This window comes from Paramisgurnus dabryanus, chromosome 23, assembly GCF_030506205.2.
Source record: "Paramisgurnus dabryanus chromosome 23, PD_genome_1.1, whole genome shotgun sequence".
Lineage (NCBI taxonomy): Eukaryota > Metazoa > Chordata > Actinopteri > Cypriniformes > Cobitidae > Paramisgurnus > Paramisgurnus dabryanus.
In genome coordinates this window covers 2,659,142-2,676,656 of record NC_133359.1, presented here as the reverse complement: position 1 = coordinate 2,676,656, position 17,515 = coordinate 2,659,142, and the positions used below count along the sequence as shown (strand labels likewise).

General features: G+C 36.3%; 3 protein-coding genes across 4 annotated transcripts; 1 reads left to right on the top strand and 2 right to left on the bottom strand.

Moving 5' to 3' along the window:
* Positions 1-521: 521 nt before the first annotated feature.
* Positions 522-5,418, bottom strand: slc35b4 (solute carrier family 35 member B4). Its single transcript, XM_065277426.1, has 10 exons — positions 5,206-5,418; positions 4,982-5,095; positions 4,543-4,645; positions 4,421-4,470; positions 4,163-4,244; positions 3,979-4,039; positions 3,756-3,865; positions 3,591-3,666; positions 3,167-3,242; positions 522-1,722 (listed from the first exon to the last, which is right to left on the bottom strand). The coding sequence occupies exons 1-10, from the start codon at positions 5,280-5,282 to the stop codon at positions 1,476-1,478; spliced, it is 996 nt and encodes a 331-aa protein (XP_065133498.1). The 5' UTR covers positions 5,283-5,418; the 3' UTR covers positions 522-1,475.
* A 348-nt stretch (positions 5,419-5,766) lies between these two features.
* golt1bb (golgi transport 1Bb) lies at positions 5,767-9,176 on the top strand. The gene is made up of 5 exons (XM_065277427.1): positions 5,767-5,941; positions 6,460-6,551; positions 6,663-6,841; positions 8,381-8,462; positions 8,550-9,176. Exons 1-5 carry the CDS (start codon positions 5,917-5,919, stop codon positions 8,586-8,588), a joined length of 417 nt encoding a protein of 138 aa, XP_065133499.1. The 5' UTR covers positions 5,767-5,916; the 3' UTR covers positions 8,589-9,176.
* On the bottom strand, positions 9,127-16,021 carry ldhbb (lactate dehydrogenase Bb). 2 transcript variants are annotated; one of them, XM_065277424.2, is made up of 8 exons: positions 15,882-16,021; positions 15,037-15,173; positions 12,605-12,722; positions 12,338-12,511; positions 12,087-12,260; positions 11,888-12,005; positions 11,690-11,813; positions 9,127-9,906 (listed from the first exon to the last, which is right to left on the bottom strand). In XM_065277424.2, exons 1-8 carry the CDS (start codon positions 15,934-15,936, stop codon positions 9,739-9,741), a joined length of 1,068 nt encoding a protein of 355 aa, XP_065133496.1. In that variant the 5' UTR covers positions 15,937-16,021; the 3' UTR covers positions 9,127-9,738. The 2 variants fall into 2 exon arrangements, with proteins under 2 accessions (XP_065133496.1, XP_065133497.1); XM_065277425.2 differs by lacking the exon at positions 15,882-16,021 and adding an exon at positions 15,631-15,768.
* Between the last annotated feature and the right edge of the window lie 1,494 nt (positions 16,022-17,515).

Genomic DNA, 17,515 nt, shown 5'->3' with positions numbered 1-17,515 from the left:
TCAGAAAATGAATTTTTAAAGCAAAACATATTCATTAATATATCCTGTAACTTACAGATATGCTCTTTTTTGTAAGTTCAGTGAAAAGAAAAAGAAAAACAAACTGCGTGTACATTACCTGTTTATCTTTCACAAATTGTTCCAGCTCTGCCATTAAAGGGATAATTCACACAAAAAAGAAAATTCTGTCATTTACTCACTCTCATGTTATAACAAACCTGTATAAATTGCAATCCGATCATGAGCCCAATTCGCTTCCATAGTAGGAAAAACAATACTATGAAAGTGAATGGGGCCCATGATTGTTTTGGTTACAAACATTCCTCATAATATCTTCCTTCGTCTTCATCAGAATAAAAAAATTATACGGGTCTGCAACAACATAAGGGTGAGTAAATAATGACAGAATTTTCATTTTTGGGTAACTTACTATCCATATATTGAAAGAGACACGTGGTATTTAGCCTAAGCATTAAGTATATACAGTACAATAAATATTTGTAATAATAACACATTCCATATTGAAAGTTTTCAATCATTTATTTTTTCCTTATTTCTATCATATGTCATCAGACATATTAAACTATGAACATAGGCAAAGATTTCCTTTTTATCAAGAACAATTGAAAGAAAATTGAGAACCATCAGGGATTACGGCATCACAAGTATTTAACCATGGATTGAACGAATCCAACACAAGGCATTTAGATGCCTTGCTTTAGTTTTTGATGTTATTTATAAACTACAACAAATCCCAGCTTTATAAACATTACATAATATCCATTGAAGCAAAAACATCCAAAATGTGTGCCAGCTTGTGTGTATATTGTCATTAAAACAAAGTCATCTTTAAACTTTTATTACTTTGTTGTTTATTTAAATTTTAAATAAAAGTTTTGTAGAAATGCATACAGAAGCATTTTTACTTTCAAGTTACTTTGGTCCACATAAAGTTTTTGCATGTAACGTGACACATGAAAGTACAATTTAAAAAAATCTTTACATAAACAGTACTGTATTTTTTGTAGTCTTGTTTTATTTTCACACCTGAATAAAGACAGGTATAAAGTTGGCCATCAAAGCCTTACAATGAAACTGGCTGCGTTTAAAAAATGTAAATGAAATAAATACCACTAACATTTAGATAACGTTAACATTCACGTTAATAAACCCTGTACAGCAGCAGATTCAGTTTTCATAAAACGATGAAGTAGATCTGTGAGAGTGCTTGAAGATGGTGCCAGAAAACCAAAACAGTTTCCATCACTTTAAAAAAAGATAATCTCTAAACTCAAAACCACACAAATACTCGCACAAACACACAAGCTTGGCTCAAAAACATCATAAAATTGGCCTAACAGTACCTTTCAAACCAACACTTACACACAGATGATGAAACACAAACCAATGCACCAACCAAACATGCTCACACAGAGCTGAAGAGGTATCACACCGCTTTCCTGTAAACCTGTAAATTACTCTGATTTCTTGGCAACTTTCTCTCCTTTCAGTGCCGTGCTAATGCTGGACCACACCTCCGTGTAGATCAGCGTTCCTAGGAATACCACAGATGTTCCCACCCAATGCCAGGCTGTGAATGGATTCTGGAAGTACAGGATGGATATAATGAGGCTCAAGAATTTGCGTAGCGTCACCACCAATGTAACTGTGAGCGATGTGCACTCGGTGGTCAGAATAAACACGCCACGTATACACACGTATCTGAGAGTCGGTTAAGGAACTCACTAGTTGGAATTTTGTGTAGTAGATCAAATTTGCTCAGCGACATTTTGTCTAGCTGTATTTGCAAGAGTATAGGGGTTATTACATAGTTACAGGTATAGTAGATGTCCAAAGTCATTTTTTTCTGCTTTTATACCTATTTTAAAAAGATAACCATTTGAAAAAAATAGAAAAATAATGACTTTGGACACCAAATGTACCTGCAGCTATAAAATCACCTAATATATTCTATTTTGACAATTTTCCAGGTTTTTTTTTATTTATGTAAAGCTACTTTAAAACAATGCAAACAAATCCATATAAATACATTTGAAAAAATGTAAGAAGATGAAACAACATGGCACAAAAAAGATGGACTCAAAACTGACCATGTTTACTTTCTTAGTAAGTGTATGATTTGCCGAATTTAATTTCCAAGAAAACTGTTGTTTTAATTCATAATCTTCCTACAAAAGTTGCTTTGTCTCTAACGGGAGTTATGGCAATAATAATGGGTCTCATTCACTAAGCATGCGTACACACATTTTACGAACAAATTTGTGCGTATGCATGCTTAGTGAATGAGACCCATTGTTATTGCCGTAACTTTTATTACGTTTAAACTTACAAATCACAATTCAACAAAAACGTTCATACTTAAATTTCTTCTAAATGTTTGCAAAAACGTAAGAACAACTAAAACCACACATGTACGCAATAATCATGAAAAATATATAAAATATATAACACAGAAATATATTATAGGATTCTTTTTCCTTATACATGATTATTGCGTACGGTTGTTCTTACGTTTTTGCAAACATTTATAAGAAATTTTTGTATGAAAGTTTTTGTTGAATCATGATTTGTAAGTTTAAATGTTTACATGCACATTTTACGAACAAATTTGTGCGTACGCATGCTTAGTGAATGAGACCCATTGTTATTGCCGTAACTTTTATTACGTTTAAACTTACAAATCACAATTCAACAAAAACGTTCATACTTAAATTTCTTCTAAATGTTTGCAAAAATGTAAGAACAACTAAGACCACACATGTAAGCAATAATCATGAAAAATATATAAAACATATACCACAGAAATATATTATAGGATTCTTTTCCTTGTTCATGATTATTGCGTACGGTTGTTCTTAAGTTTTTGCAAACATTTAGAAGAAATTTTAGTATGAAAGTTTTTGTTAAATCATGATTTGTACGTTTAAACGTCCGAACGCACATTTTACGAACAAATTTGTGAATGAGACCCAATGATTCTTGAAATGAAACAATTGGAAAATAACTAAAATTACACGAACAAACAACTTGTGAATGCTTTCTTGTTGCTTGTAAACAACAACCATATAAATACCACAAATGCCACACAAGCTTACAACAAATATTACAATAAAGGAAAACACTAATCATAAACAATAAAGGATACTGTGTGATGACGTTCATAATGAGGTAAAACCACATGACCGGCATTGAGTAACCAATCACAGGGATTTCCACTGGAGCTTTGAAAGAAAGACATTAAGAGATGTCATAATAATAACAGCTTAAAGTGTGAATAGAGTTTGTCATTTCAAACAAAAAAGCAAAATAGGCAAAAAGTGAACTAATTCAAAGAAAATCGATTGTGGTCAAGGTGTGATGTAATTTTCAGCAACACTATCATCACCAAACGTAGATAATGATTGTTTTAATATTGGTTTCCCCATCTGCCAACTTACAAATAGATCACTTATGGCTGACTGTTAACATTATACTGGGATGTGAAAAAACACATTTAGACCTAGAGTAGTCTTTTGTTATATCCAACATTAACCTACAAAATTAATCAATCAAGCAGTAATCAGACTCACAGCTCTGGCTGAAGAGCACAGCATGGTTGTAGATGTTGGTTGACAGCAGAAGAAAGCCTGGTAAAGGTAGACAGTGCTAAACAAGACAGAAAAATCTCATTAAAACGAAGACACAACATAAAATGCATCAATACAGCACCATGAAGAGCGAATGAAGGGACTCACGTTGTAAAACAACGCCTCTTTTGAGTGTTTGCCAAACTTTTTGTATAAAGTTTCTTGGAAAATGCCCATTCTCGCAGACATCAGCAGAGCGAAAGTCAGCATGGCGATACCTAAAACGTAAAAGCACTGTTATGCACTAACTACATTGGTTATATAGGCACTCGCCACAAAATTTTACACTTTTCCAATCCATCTTAGCTTATGGGTGTAATATAATTTTTACCCAGAAGCCAATGGAGGAAGGCATAAACTCCCTCTTCTTCTGTGGCACCCTTCTCATCACTCTGCACAAATAAGATCAGGACAAAGTTTGTGTCTTATTCACATTAAATTCAACTACTCATTTCTTGAATGGATTTTAAAAACACTTAAACACATACAATAGCCCACAATGCTCAAAAACTCACCACTTGTTTGGCTGACATAATAGTACAGATGAAAATGCCGATGGATACCAGCACGATGGAGAGATATTTACTCTTCGAATATCTGCATTCAGGATACAAATAATAATACAATGAATGTACTACAAGCAAAACCACAAATAAATAATGAATTTGATGTTAAACGAGTGATTAGGCTATATAATTGCAGGTACATTTGGTGACTTTAATTATGACTTTGACACCAAATGAATCTGAAATTATATTATCACCCCACCGTACCGTTTCTTTAAGATGATAATACCGAGTATCATGTTAGCAATTAAAGAGCCCTGTAAGTAAAACAAGATAAGATATCAGTGCATGAATGAAATATCAAATCCATGCGGTTGACCGATACTCACTGATCTAAAGATCATGTGCAGGGGCATGGCAATGTTAAAGTTGAGAGCGTAGTTATTGATCACGCTTACAGTAAAAAACATGGCCACCATGATCACATAGTTTCTGCAGAGAAAAAAAACAAAGATCATAAGTCAGTGGATTTGAACTATTGGGTTGCAGGGCAAAACAATCGCACATATTCATATATTTAAGTACAGTAAGGAACAGTAACACAAATATGCTAAACTTTAAAAAAATTAAAGTTGGTATAGGTTTATCTTTGGAGCTGTCAAAACCACCTGTAATGGTGACATTGCAAATCATTCACCTTTTACCTACACTAATCAATCTGATCACTGATATGTTTACCTGGTACCAGAAGCTAAACTAGCTGTTATTGAAAAATCATTGACATGCACATTAAATTAAATCTATAAATGAAATAAATGCACATTTAACCTCATGGGAATTTGTGGCTTTTTGCGTCCAAAGTTCGTCTCAAAGATGAAGCCCTCCAATGCAATGAAGGCAAACTGACAAAATGTGATAATATTACCACTTCCAGGGAAATCCCTATAAAAAGGCACAAATCAAAACAAAATAGAATAATGAGAAAATGACGACACATCTGTAATGTAAATAAATTACATGTACTGTATATTAAGACACGTTAACTCGCTCACCTGACTAAAAGTTCCAAAAACACAACATTGCTGCAGCAACCAACAAACACCAACGTGATTGCAAAAATCGTATTCATTTTTAAGGTTTAAAAGAACGAATCACAATAGTTATTTAAGCTTTACACTACTGCAGATGTTGGCATTGTGAGTAATGTAAAATGTTTCAGCACTTTTGAGTATTAAACACGCCTCCTGTCTACAGACGTTGCCTTCCTGGTTGTGCCGCAAGGCCTTCTAGAATTTGTAGTTTTTTTTGTCAATTCCACAAATGTATCCAGGGGCAATTTAAACTACACTTCCCAGCAATAGAAAATAATACGACTAAATTCATTCAAATTTTTAACGTATTTGTAAATCTAATAAAAACTGACAATCACTTATAAAATTGCTTAGATGTTTTATTTTTAGATGTACAGTAGTTGTAAAGTAAAAAAAAATAGTTTTTAGAAATACTGACTGGGTTTTAATCCTTTCCTGACTCGCGACTTTAGCCATCGGTTGTTTATTTAAGGTATTTTTTCAATATATAAAATATAACAAAAACATTTTTAAAGTGTCAGTTACAATAAATAAAAGAGATTTTAAAAATAAAAATAAAAAAAGGCTACGTAATCTCAGACGTTTAAAGCGTATCTACGTGTTTCCGGTGTCGTGGCGATCACACACAGTTTTACACATCACACAGAAAATCAACCGAAAAACAGCAAAAACATGATTTCGGTAACGGATTCACAGAGTAAGTCAAAATCCACTCTGTCTTTGGTTTCTGATAGTCGTGTTAGTTTAGATATAAATGTTTAAGAATGCGCTTTAAATGTGAAACAGTACTGGAAGTGTTGAATGTAAATGAATGGAGACGTGCGGTGTGGCCTCAAATCATTGTTATATCTGTTAACTAAATCGCCAGAGTATTATCTAAAGTACAATAGTAAATATCACAGTACTATATTCAAAATACCAGTGTATTATTGTTTCATACCATCACTGTACAATACAAACAGTATTATGTATCTGTCTGTCTTCATACAAATTACCCCAAAACATGAAAGTCCTTGAATACCATGTTAATACCATAGGATATGATTATGACAGCCATACAGTACACAGATGGTTTATAGCACTGTACCATGTTACTACTGTATTATTATTCAGAAAAGTGTTTAAATATGTGCATATTGAACTAGTTGTACATTTATATTCAGTTACTGTATGTTGGTTACCCATCATCACTAACACTCTCTTGTGTTTGTCCAGAGATTGGGATGGGGTTGACGGGTTTCGGTGTATTTTTCCTCTTCTTTGGAATGATACTGTTCTTTGATAAAGCACTCTTGGCAATAGGAAATGTGAGTATGTGCCTTATAACATACAAACACAATATCAATGTATGTACTTGTTTAAACAGATCATTGGTTGTAAATGCTCAGTGTGTAAAGAACTGCTTTGTGTGTTTGTAGATCTTGTTTGTTGTAGGTCTATCTTTTGTTATTGGACTGGAACGAACATTTCGATTCTTCTTTCAACGGCATAAAGCTAAAGCCACTGGTTTCTTTTTGGGAGGAGTTGTTGTGGTGCTTATCGGATGGCCAATCACAGGTGTTATCCTCGAGATCTATGGATTTTTTCTGCTTTTCAGGTGAGTTTAGGGAAATATCTGGACTTATAAACCATTTAGTCTGTTTTGACAAACTACCATATTGACAAAAATGTATTTTCTGAGATATAAAATGAATTTAAGAAGGTAGCTCGTTAAAAAATAAGTGTCTAGGACAAGCATTATACGTAACATAATTTATAAAACAGTTCCAATTCCAGTCCTTAATTTTGATTGGTTATTAGCTGTGGTTATTTACGATAAAACATTCAGTCAGGGACTATTTTCTTCTGTGCAAGGGAGACTTTTAGTGATTTTACTTCATTAGATTTTACTTCATTAAAGTTGTGCTGATGCATAATTTTTTATTCTGTGATGACTTTTTATTAGCGCTACTTGAGTATTTTTCTGTATCATGAATAAGTCATGACCCTGTTTCACATCGTATCTAACAATAGGGCTGCATAATGATTAATCGCAACTAATCGTTTGCAGAATAATTTTTGTACATCATATATATGTGTGTACTGTGTATAATAATTATGCATGTATAATTGTAAGAATTTTTTTTAATATATTAAGTATTTATACATAATATAAATGATATATAAACATGTATATATGCATGTAAATATTTCTTATATATACGCATGTAAATATTTTATATAACAACACCTTTCAGCCATGACTTATTTACGAATCACAAAAAGCACAGCCTCTCATACCTTTTTGCTTGCTAATAGGGCTGCATAATGAATAATTGTAAGTAATCGTTTGCAGAATAAAAGTTTTTGTTTACATTTTATATGTGTGTACCGTTTATAATAATTACGTATATATAAATACACACACAATACTTTATTTATATAAAGTATTCTTATTTATATAAAATATTAATTATAGATAAATATAAAAATGTATATACACATGTAAATATTTCTTAAATATATACATGCATGTGTGTGTATTTATAAATACATACTTATTATACACAGACGGTACACACACATATATGATGTAAACAAAAACTTTTATTTTGCAAACGATTAGTTGCGATTAATCGTTAAGCAGCCCTACCTAACAACACCTTTCAGCCATTATTTATTTACGAATCACAAAAAGCACAGCCTCTCATACCTTTTTGCTTGCTAATAGGGCTGCATAATGAATAATTGCAACAAATCGTTTGCAGAATAAAAGTTTTTGTTTACATTATATATGTGTGTGTACCGTGTATAATAATTATGTACATATAAATACACACACATATAATTTTAAGAAAATAATATATTTATGTTATAAGTATTTATATTAATATAAAACATAAATTATAGATGAATATAAAAATGTATATACAAATGTAAATATTTCTTAAATAAATAATATATTTATTTATTATGCACAGTACACACACATGATGTAAACAAAAACTTTTATTCTGCAAATTAGTTGCGATTAATCGTTATGCAGCCCTACTGTACTGGTTGTTCTGATATCGTAGCAGTGGGTTAACTCGCACTAACCCAGTTTGATAAAATCCTCTTGTGTCTCCTGACACTTTTCTCTTTAATTTGTTTTCAGAGGTTTTTTCCCAGTCGCTGTTGGCTTCATCAGACGAGTGCCTATACTTGGATCCTTACTGAATCTTCCTGGTATTAAAGGAGTAAGTCGGCCATAATGAACTGATTATTCACAGCATTTGTTCTAAATTAGCTTGAACATTAATTTAATGTCTCTTTTTCCCTTCTAGGTAGTGGATAGAGTTGGCGAGAGTAACTCAATGGTATAACAGTTACCAGTTTATTTTCTTTCGTTTTTAGTTTTCTGTGAGTGTCTCGTATTTATATTTGTAAAATATGGCTTGCTGGCCAACACTATTTGAATGACAGACATGAGGTTTTTTTTATACCTGTGGAGAAATGTTTTTGAGACTCAAAATCAACCAAACCAAGTTAAGATGATGATGTTGTTGCTGCATCATGCGTCTCTTCAGGAGATACCAGGGACCAGTGCGCATATGAGAAACATCCCAATAAACAAACCATTGACTGCTGGGAGTTTGTTACACCAGTACAATGTTACTGAGAGAAACCATTGAGTTCTGAATCAAGGTGTTACTTTTTATTGCGCTTTTATGTGCCAACTGTTTTGTTTTTATTTGTCAATATTTGGAGTTTAATTCTGAGTTTTTCCTCCTGAGCTCCACATGCTGGAGTGGACTTTTCTTCATCTCTTCTTGATCGCGAGGAACTTGCGTGAAAGATGCTCTTCTCGTGAATGACTGACTTGTTTAAGTATTTGTAAATACTTGAAACGCGAGACTAATGTACATTTTTACAGACAAAGATCCTGTTTAATAAATGAATTATATTCTTGACTTTCCATCTATCTGTTGTCAAACTTTGATACAGATCACATTTGAAAATGCGAATATTAAACACAACTGAGTAGATGTTTTAAGCATGAAGCTTACTAATTGCACTTTAACAATACTAGTCAAAGGTTTAGACAAACTTAATATTATTACTGTTCTGAAATGTGTCAAATATAAGTCATGAAACAATTCAAATCAATCTTCTTCATAGTTACAGCTTTTTAAACCCTTTAGAAGTGGTTTACTGGCTATTTTGTTGGCTGTTTTCCTTCACTATCCATCAAATGTATGGAACAATCGCATTTCAAGCATTAACGCATAAACATTTTGATTAACAGGTTTAGGTTCTAAAGTAACATTCAAATGTGTCCAAACTTTTGACTTGCATTGTATTTTATTTTACTATATATTTCACACGTATACTTTCAGACACCACGATTGGTTTTCTCTTAAAGTGCTAATCTGACAAACAAGCGTGTTTCCAGACATCTAAATCATCTGAAATTAAGACTACTGCATCTGAATCCAATTTGTCGCTAAGACCTTAAAAGGTTTTTTTTTCCGATCACAGATCTTTGAGATCTTTCTGGATGGTCCAGAGCGTATCTGCGCTGCTCTTCAACTGAGAGATTTCATCACCGTTCAGTGTCATGTTGACCACGCTGCCCACTCCAGCGCTGTTTAACACACACGGCAGGCTCAGAAAGACCTCGTTGTTGATCCCATACATACCCTGTAACAAACGGAGTAAATCTGAATATCATTTCTGATGTTTAAGCACCACCACGGCTCCAACATGTTAGCAGTGTGAACTTTGCAATGTTACAATAAACAGTCAGGTGTTTGACATAAAGGTGCATTTACTGGCACCTTTTTAAAATTAGGAAGGCCCAAAGTGCTACGTACTGTACCTCTGGATTATAAATGGTGTTTTATGTTGGCTTTTAAAGGCACAATATGTCATTTTCACCACTAGAGGTCACTAATCAACAACAATGATTAGCTTGATGACGCTGTTATGCTGCGTTCACACCAGCCCCGGTAGAGGCGTGAAGCTCGAGTGATTTTAATGTTAAGTCAATGTGAAGACGCGTTGACGCGCGTCTGGAGGTCTCGCGGCTAGGATGAGGCATTTGGCGCAGGGAAGATGCGATTCCGCCTCATTCGCGTGTCTAGTTGGCACGAATTGAGCGCCTGGCGCGTTACGCGCAAATGGTGCTTTTTGTACATTTTGCGTTTGACGCGAAATTGGAGGTTGACGCCCGAGTTGAAAATGTAGAAATTTGGCGGAATTTCGCGCCACTTTAACCAATCAGGAGCCTGCTTGCTGATGTGGCGGTAGCCCCGCCCGTAGTCAATCATTCAACCTGAAGGAACGCTTGATATTGTCCGTAAGAAGTCACCCGGAGCTATACGACACAAGTTCTTATTTCTATAGAGGAGACAGGAATAAAAAGGACCTTGCTTGGAAGAGTGTCAGTGAGGACATCGGGCAACCTGGTAAGTTGTAATACACATTTCACTTTTGAGTCACATGACGTTTATCGACCCGCACCGTTTATTTTCCCCCTATAGTAAGGTGACCAAAAACAAACCAGTAACTCTCTCGATAAATGCACAATCAACATCAGCCATCTTGCAAACAGACAACCGCATAGCACTTGCAACAAGAAGCCAATTTTGCCTTTGATGCCTGTCAAATTCGCTCTAGATGCGCGAATGATTTCAAACTGTTCAAGTGGCAAACTAGGCGCGGTAGACGCCACATACTCCCGCATACAGAACTGCGCAGATTGATCAGTGTATGACATCGGACTATTGCAAGAGTACTGCTTATCTTGATACTCTGATGTCATATGCCAATCGGTCTGCGCAGTGCCACATGAAGTCCAACACACCTATGGTTTTGATGGCAGCAAGAGTAGAAACCGAGGATAACCCGGACACGACACCATTAACAAACGACCCTATGAGCAGGAGCGGAGAGCTCTTAAAACTACATTTAGGATAATGTAAGTATGCATGTGAACTAAATGTATAACACTGTGCCAGTAGTTTTAGAATATTTGAATGCGTAAATCTTACATATTGTGCCTTTAAAGGGGACATATCATGAAAATCTGACTTTGTCCATGTTTAAGTGCTTTCATCAACCTAGAAACTTAGTTTTGGTAAACCATTCTCTTCAAGCATGTGAAAAAAGGCAATGAAATTTGCCTCCCCTTGTGATGTCAGAAGGGGATCTTATAATAATACCACCCCTTAATCTGCACTATCCAACCACTGCACTGCCATTTAGTGCAGGGAGAGAGAAAATATTTGACAGCACAATTGAGTTTCAATGTCAACAAACCACCATTATGGTGATCAGTGTTTGCATCAGCTCATTTGCATTTTAAAGGACACACCCCAAAAATGGCACTTTTTTGAGCTAAAACTTCACATATGTACTCTGGGGACCCCAAAGATTTATTTGACATCTTAAAGTATTGTGAAACGTCCCCTAAGTGACTGACCTTCACCATGGTGCAAACAGGATGGACCCGGTTCAGGTTCTTCATCAGGCTCTCCGTCAGGTCCGCCACGCTCAAACCGATGGCCCAGTTAGTGTAACCTTTCAGTCGGATCACCTCGTAGGCACTGCGGTAAACACAGTGATAATAGTTTAGATATATCACACTAGGCCAATCTAGACTGTAACCTGTTAAGCGTACCTGTCCACAACCATCTTGTGAGTTTTATTCCAGCTCTCCCGGTCAGTGTCTTTGCCAATTTCTGGATTGAGTTTCTGGAGACTCACACCAGCCACATTAGTGCCACTCCAAACAGGAACTGCACACAAACACCACACACCATGACCATCTTGAGAACCACGATATTCAAAGTAACTGACCCTTAAATAATGTCTCTCACCGCTGGTGTCTCCGTGCTCTCCCAGTATCCAGCCGTTGAAGCTGCTCGGGTGAATCCCCAAACGCTCGGCCATCAGGTAGCGGAAGCGTGCTGAGTCCAGGTTGGTTCCGCTGCCGATGACTCTGTGCTTGGGAAGACCGCTCAACTTCCAGGTCACGTAGGTCAAAATGTCCACTGTGTGAGCGGAAAACAGCTTGTTTAAGCAAATAAGACAATATATAAATAATCATAATATGGGATTGTGTGGATACCTGGGTTGGACACTACGATGAGGATGCAGTTCGGACTGTATTTAACAATCTGAGGGATGATGTGTCTGAAGATGTTGACGTTTCTCTGCACCAGATTCAGTCGGCTTTCACCCTCCTGCTGGCGAACCCCGGCCGTTACCACCACGATGCGAGAGTTGGCAGTCACAGCGTAATCTGAGAGATCAGACAGGGACGTCGGGATTTAACTTTTACTACAAAGCTGCCTAAAAGCCACCCATCTAAGTAAAATGTTAAATATAATGCAACCTTTTCCTGAAACGATCTTGGGCGTCTTTAGGAAGAGACTTCCATGCTGCAGGTCCATCATCTCACCCTTGAGTTTGTCTTCCATGACGTCCACCAGCGCTAGTTCATCTACCAGCTCCTAAACACACATCAGCCATATTCAGATAAAATCAACACATTTTCGGAATATTTCATAATTAGTGCATACATTTCTGATTTCAACCAGATTGAGCACCGCTATTACTATGAATAAGAAATAAGAAGCTTGTTATCCTGCATTAACACCAGCCACGTTTGAGGCGTCAATATAACGTCTACTGTGCCTAGTTTGCCGCTTTAACAGTTTGAGTGTTCTCGCTTCATTTGCGCGTGAAATTCTAGTCATCGAGACATTCAAGCGGAAATTCACGTCATGGGAGGGGCTTCTGCGACTCTGCTCTCTTTCTGTAATCACGTCACTTCTAAAGCAAGCTCCTGATTGGTTAACGCGGCACATTTTTCTGCCAAAGTTCACATTTTTCAATTCGCTTGTTTGCCGCATAACGATCAATTTGCGCGAACTAGACGTGCGAATGAGGCAGAATTGCTTCTACCGCGCCGCACTAAACGCCTCATTCTCGCCGCAAGACCTCGCGCTTCACGCCTCTACTGCGGCTGGTGTAAACGCAGAATTAGAAGTACATCAAGAGCGATTTGAGAAATCACATAGAAAAGTTTAATTTCAACTTGCTCTTACGGTACTTCAACGTCGAACACCTAAAGCCGTGGTCACACTAGACTTCAAGTATTTGTTGGACGTTGTTGCGGGAAGTGGGCGGGATCAATACGATCTTTGGCTTTGTCCATTTGTGTTTTCAGTAGACAGAAAGATCACGCAGTGACCTACCAATTTTGTACTGGTCACAACCGAGGGGCAACCTTCCAATCTCTCAGATGAAGCCAATACGGAAGTGATTTAAACTGCAGTTCATCAACTGGCCACTGACCATAGACCACCATGTAAAAATGACCAACTTTACAGTAGAAAATAATATGTTCACAGCCTGGTACAAAAAGTGTTTTTGGTCTGTATAGCTAATTTTGCCCTTCATGACAACTGTGAGGGTGTACATTTTTTGTAACTCATCTGTTTAAATGATATTTAGCCTTAAAGTTCTGCATAATTAAGGGAGTGGCCACTCGAGTGACGGTTGAACAGCCACTGCCGTCACTAGAGTCGATCTAGGCAGGCGTGGTTTCAGCAACCAGTCACCTCAGCTTCACCCACGTCCCGGCTCTTAACCCATTTTCAGAGATCCACGTGTGATGCCCGGTGACACGCGGCCAAAATGGCAACAGCAGGCAACGCCTACTTTAAGCTTCAACAACGATCTTCAGAAACCTGTGGGTGACGTCACGGACGCTACGTCCATCTTTTTTTACAGTCTATGGTCACAACGCTCTACGTTATACGAATTTGCAGGTCAGAGTTCATCAGATTTGAACTTTGCACGCAGCATCCTGCAAAAATCATTGCACAAGCTTGCGTTTCTGGTTCATTTTCATGCGTGTGAATGGAAGTCAATGGAATGAAAAGTCTAGTGTGACCGGCTCTTTATGCAATGCTCAATATGACAGAAGCCCCTCCTTCTAGTTAAAATTACCAATCATCAATCGATAAAGACTGATGATTCTCTGTATAGAGCTGTGTGCAACCTGTGCGCATGCGCAGTGGCTGAAACAACCTCAAAAATGTTTAAGAAACGAAAGTTATGTCAGGTTTAATTGCTGGACAGAAATATGTTGATTATTTGCGCTGGATTTTAGAGATATCCGTCTTTCCCCATTCAAGTGCATGACTGAAATAACTGCCCGGAGGCATTATTTTTAATTTACAGGAATTAAAAAACACAAAGCATTGTGTTGTTGTATAATGCCAACATTGCATGCTAACACGCATGTTATAATAATATAACAATTTTACCTGATGGCATTCAGATTTAAATAAAGATTGTCTAGATATAGATATTTTTAATAATATTGCACATTTATTTTAGTCACTAAACCTGAGTTTGCCAAATGATATGTGAATAACAATGGTGTAGAAGCACCCTGGCTGTAAGCCTAAACTTTACATCAACCGTGAACTTATTCCTCAAATATGATTGTTGTACCAGGATCAACAGTGATGTTGACCAAGAACATCTTTCACTTGGCACGCCAATTCAGTCACGTTTACATGCAAAATCGATATGCATTGGATGTTTTTGGTCTTATTGACCAATATTCCCATTTCCATGACCTAGTGACGTCCAAAGCAAAATGTTCATACGCTGTTTGTACAATCAATAAATAAACAAGGAATTTGTCCAGTAAAATGTTGTGCTTTGGTCACAAAGTCCGAATGATACTGGCAAGTACAAGTTGTCTCGGTAAATCAATCTTTTACGATGATGACGGTTTAAGGGTCTCACCCGCATGAGAATGCTGACGGCACACGCCATGCCGACCTGACCAACCCCAACCACAGTCACTTTATTCCTTGGAGGTTCAGCCGGACCGCGGAAGAGAGGCGTGATGAGTTTTTGAAGTACTGATGCCATATTTAACACTGCGGAGGAACAGAAACATCATAGTTAAAATGTTAAGTTAAATGTTACATTGCATATTAAAATATGATTTTTATATGAGTCTATACATAACAATTGTAATGTTTCTGCGATTTAATCATAAAAAATGTATATGCATTAACATACCAGATGTATCTTCATCATAACATCAGGTTTAAAATACAATAATACATTTTGTATTATATGTAATGGTTAAAAATAATGCATTTTTGCATTTGCATTTTAACAAATGAACCCTGTTACCACATATACATTATGCTTAAGCAACCTGCGGCCCTGTCTGGCCTCTAACCTCAAAGTTTTGGGTTATCCACACATCCAAAATCCACTGAAATAATCTTATCTTGCATTATTAAGATAAATAATAACAACACACCGAAATAATTATTATGCATTTACTAAATATAGATAAACACCTTCATGTGCCCTTACACTTACCTGTAAACAGGTGCTGAGCCCAAAATGTACAGTAGAAGACTCAAAGAAATCTGCGTCAATGCAACAATCTGCTTTTTATTTATCTGGTCCAGGTCTTATATAGGACACACCCCCAGTGTAGCAGACAAACACAAACAAACTCATTCTGCACGTACCCTTAACTCAACCCATTTTCATTCAAGGTCATCGTGCTTCAGCATCCACAATAAAAGCCCTCGGATTTAAATACATACACATCAATGTGTTCTTACCTTGTCTGCAGAGGCTTTGAGCCTCCAGGTACAAATACCACCATGAGACGAGCATGGCAGGCAGGTTGATGGGGTTTTATGGGACACTGCGGGGTGCGGGCTCCTCTATGCAGACGCAGCTGCGCAGTACGACGCGCTCTCTTCTGCAGACGCAGCTGCGCAGTAGTGCATCCGTCTGCAGACTGATAATGGTGTTACTGTAATCCTGTGACAGGTGACATATGTGTTGTACATGTGTGCTTACATTGGTTTTGGTGTATGTTGGTATTGATGTACTTACCTGAGGGGGTATTTCGCAAAATCGAAACAAAATAAGCAATATTTTAAGCAACGAAAAGTTTTGTTGTATCGTGAACAAGGATGTTGTTAGGCACGACGCTATGCAGATTCAATGCAACCCTTTCACGATACAGCAGCCTTGAGTACCTTATTGCTTTTATAAAATGGTTACCACACAATACAAATATTTAAAATATATACATATATAAATGCAAGTTTCATGAAGTAAAATAACTAAAATCCTTCCTTCCGCTAAAAAAATAGTCCTTGACCGACTATGAACGTTTACGGTGCTGCGCATTGATAGTTTTATCGTATATTAAACACAGCGATTGACCAATCAGAATTTAAGGGATAGTTCACCCAAAAATTTTACTTCTGTCATCATTTACTCGCTCTCGTGTTGTTTCAAACCTGTATAAATGTCTTTGTTCTGATGAACACCAAGGAAGATATTTTGAGAAATGATTACCGTTAATGAGCCCCATTCACTTCCATAGTAGGAAAATAACACTATGAAAGTGAATGGGGCTCACAAACTGTTTGATTACAAACATTCCTCAAAATATTTCCTTCGTGTTCATCAGAACAAAACTAACTTATTCAGGTTTGTAACAACACAAGAGTGAGTAAATGAAGACAACTCAAATTTTAGGGTGAACTACCTTCATTTTTCTGGAAATAACCATTTGATAAATATTTTATATATTATTCTATTGGAATAAACGAACAGGAATATTGAATATTTTAATGCAAAATTATAGAGGATAATGAATTTAAAAAAAATCTGTTTAATTATTGAAAATTATGAATGTAATTTATAATTATTTAAAAAACTAATCGTATCACATTATCATAACATATGTCACTGCAAAAAAAATCTTGGCCCTAAACATTGGTTTCATTTCTAAATTTCTTCTTTTGCCACGTAGACTTTACAGCATAGGTGTTTATGTTAACAGGTGCACATGTAATACTATTAGCATTAACAGCTCTTAACACATCATATTGACGTTAGGGGTTAAAGGAAAATGCCACTGTTTTTCAATATTTTACTAGGTTCTTACCTCAATGTAGATTAACTAATAAATACCAATCTTTTTTCAATGCGTGCACTTTTAATCTTTGTTCAGCGCTTCTTGAACATGTTAGCATTTAATCTAGCACCATTTATTCCTATGGCTCCAAACAAAACATTTTTATTTTGTGCCACCATACTTACTCGTGTAACTTAACGGTCATTAAATAGGGAAAACATGGAAGTGTTTGGTGGCTTCTAAATTCATCCCTGTTTGGAACCATAGGAATGAATGGGGCTAGGCTAAATGCTAACACATTCAGGAGGCGCTGTACAA

Excerpts from the sequence above, each read along its gene's own strand:
- slc35b4 (XM_065277426.1), bottom strand. The coding sequence starts at position 5,282 with ATGAATACGATTTTTGCAATCACGTTGGTGTTTGTTGGTTGCTGCAGC. Across the intron at positions 5,096-5,205 it reads TTTTTGGAACTTTTAGTCAG|GGATTTCCCTGGAAGTGGTA; the intron begins GTGAGCGAGTTA and ends GCCTTTTTATAG. Across the intron at positions 4,646-4,981 it reads AAGCCACAAATTCCCATGAG|AAACTATGTGATCATGGTGG; the intron begins GTTAAATGTGCA and ends TTTTCTCTGCAG.
- golt1bb (XM_065277427.1), top strand. The coding sequence starts at position 5,917 with ATGATTTCGGTAACGGATTCACAGA. Across the intron at positions 5,942-6,459 it reads TTCGGTAACGGATTCACAGA|AGATTGGGATGGGGTTGACG; the intron begins GTAAGTCAAAAT and ends GTGTTTGTCCAG. Across the intron at positions 6,552-6,662 it reads CACTCTTGGCAATAGGAAAT|ATCTTGTTTGTTGTAGGTCT; the intron begins GTGAGTATGTGC and ends GTGTGTTTGTAG.
- ldhbb (XM_065277424.2), bottom strand. The coding sequence starts at position 15,936 with ATGCTCGTCTCATGGTGGTATTTGTACCTGGAGGCTCAAAGCCTCTGC. Across the intron at positions 12,512-12,604 it reads CAAGATCGTTTCAGGAAAAG|ATTACGCTGTGACTGCCAAC; the intron begins GTTGCATTATAT and ends CTGATCTCTCAG. Across the intron at positions 11,814-11,887 it reads CACAAGATGGTTGTGGACAG|TGCCTACGAGGTGATCCGAC; the intron begins GTACGCTTAACA and ends TGTTTACCGCAG.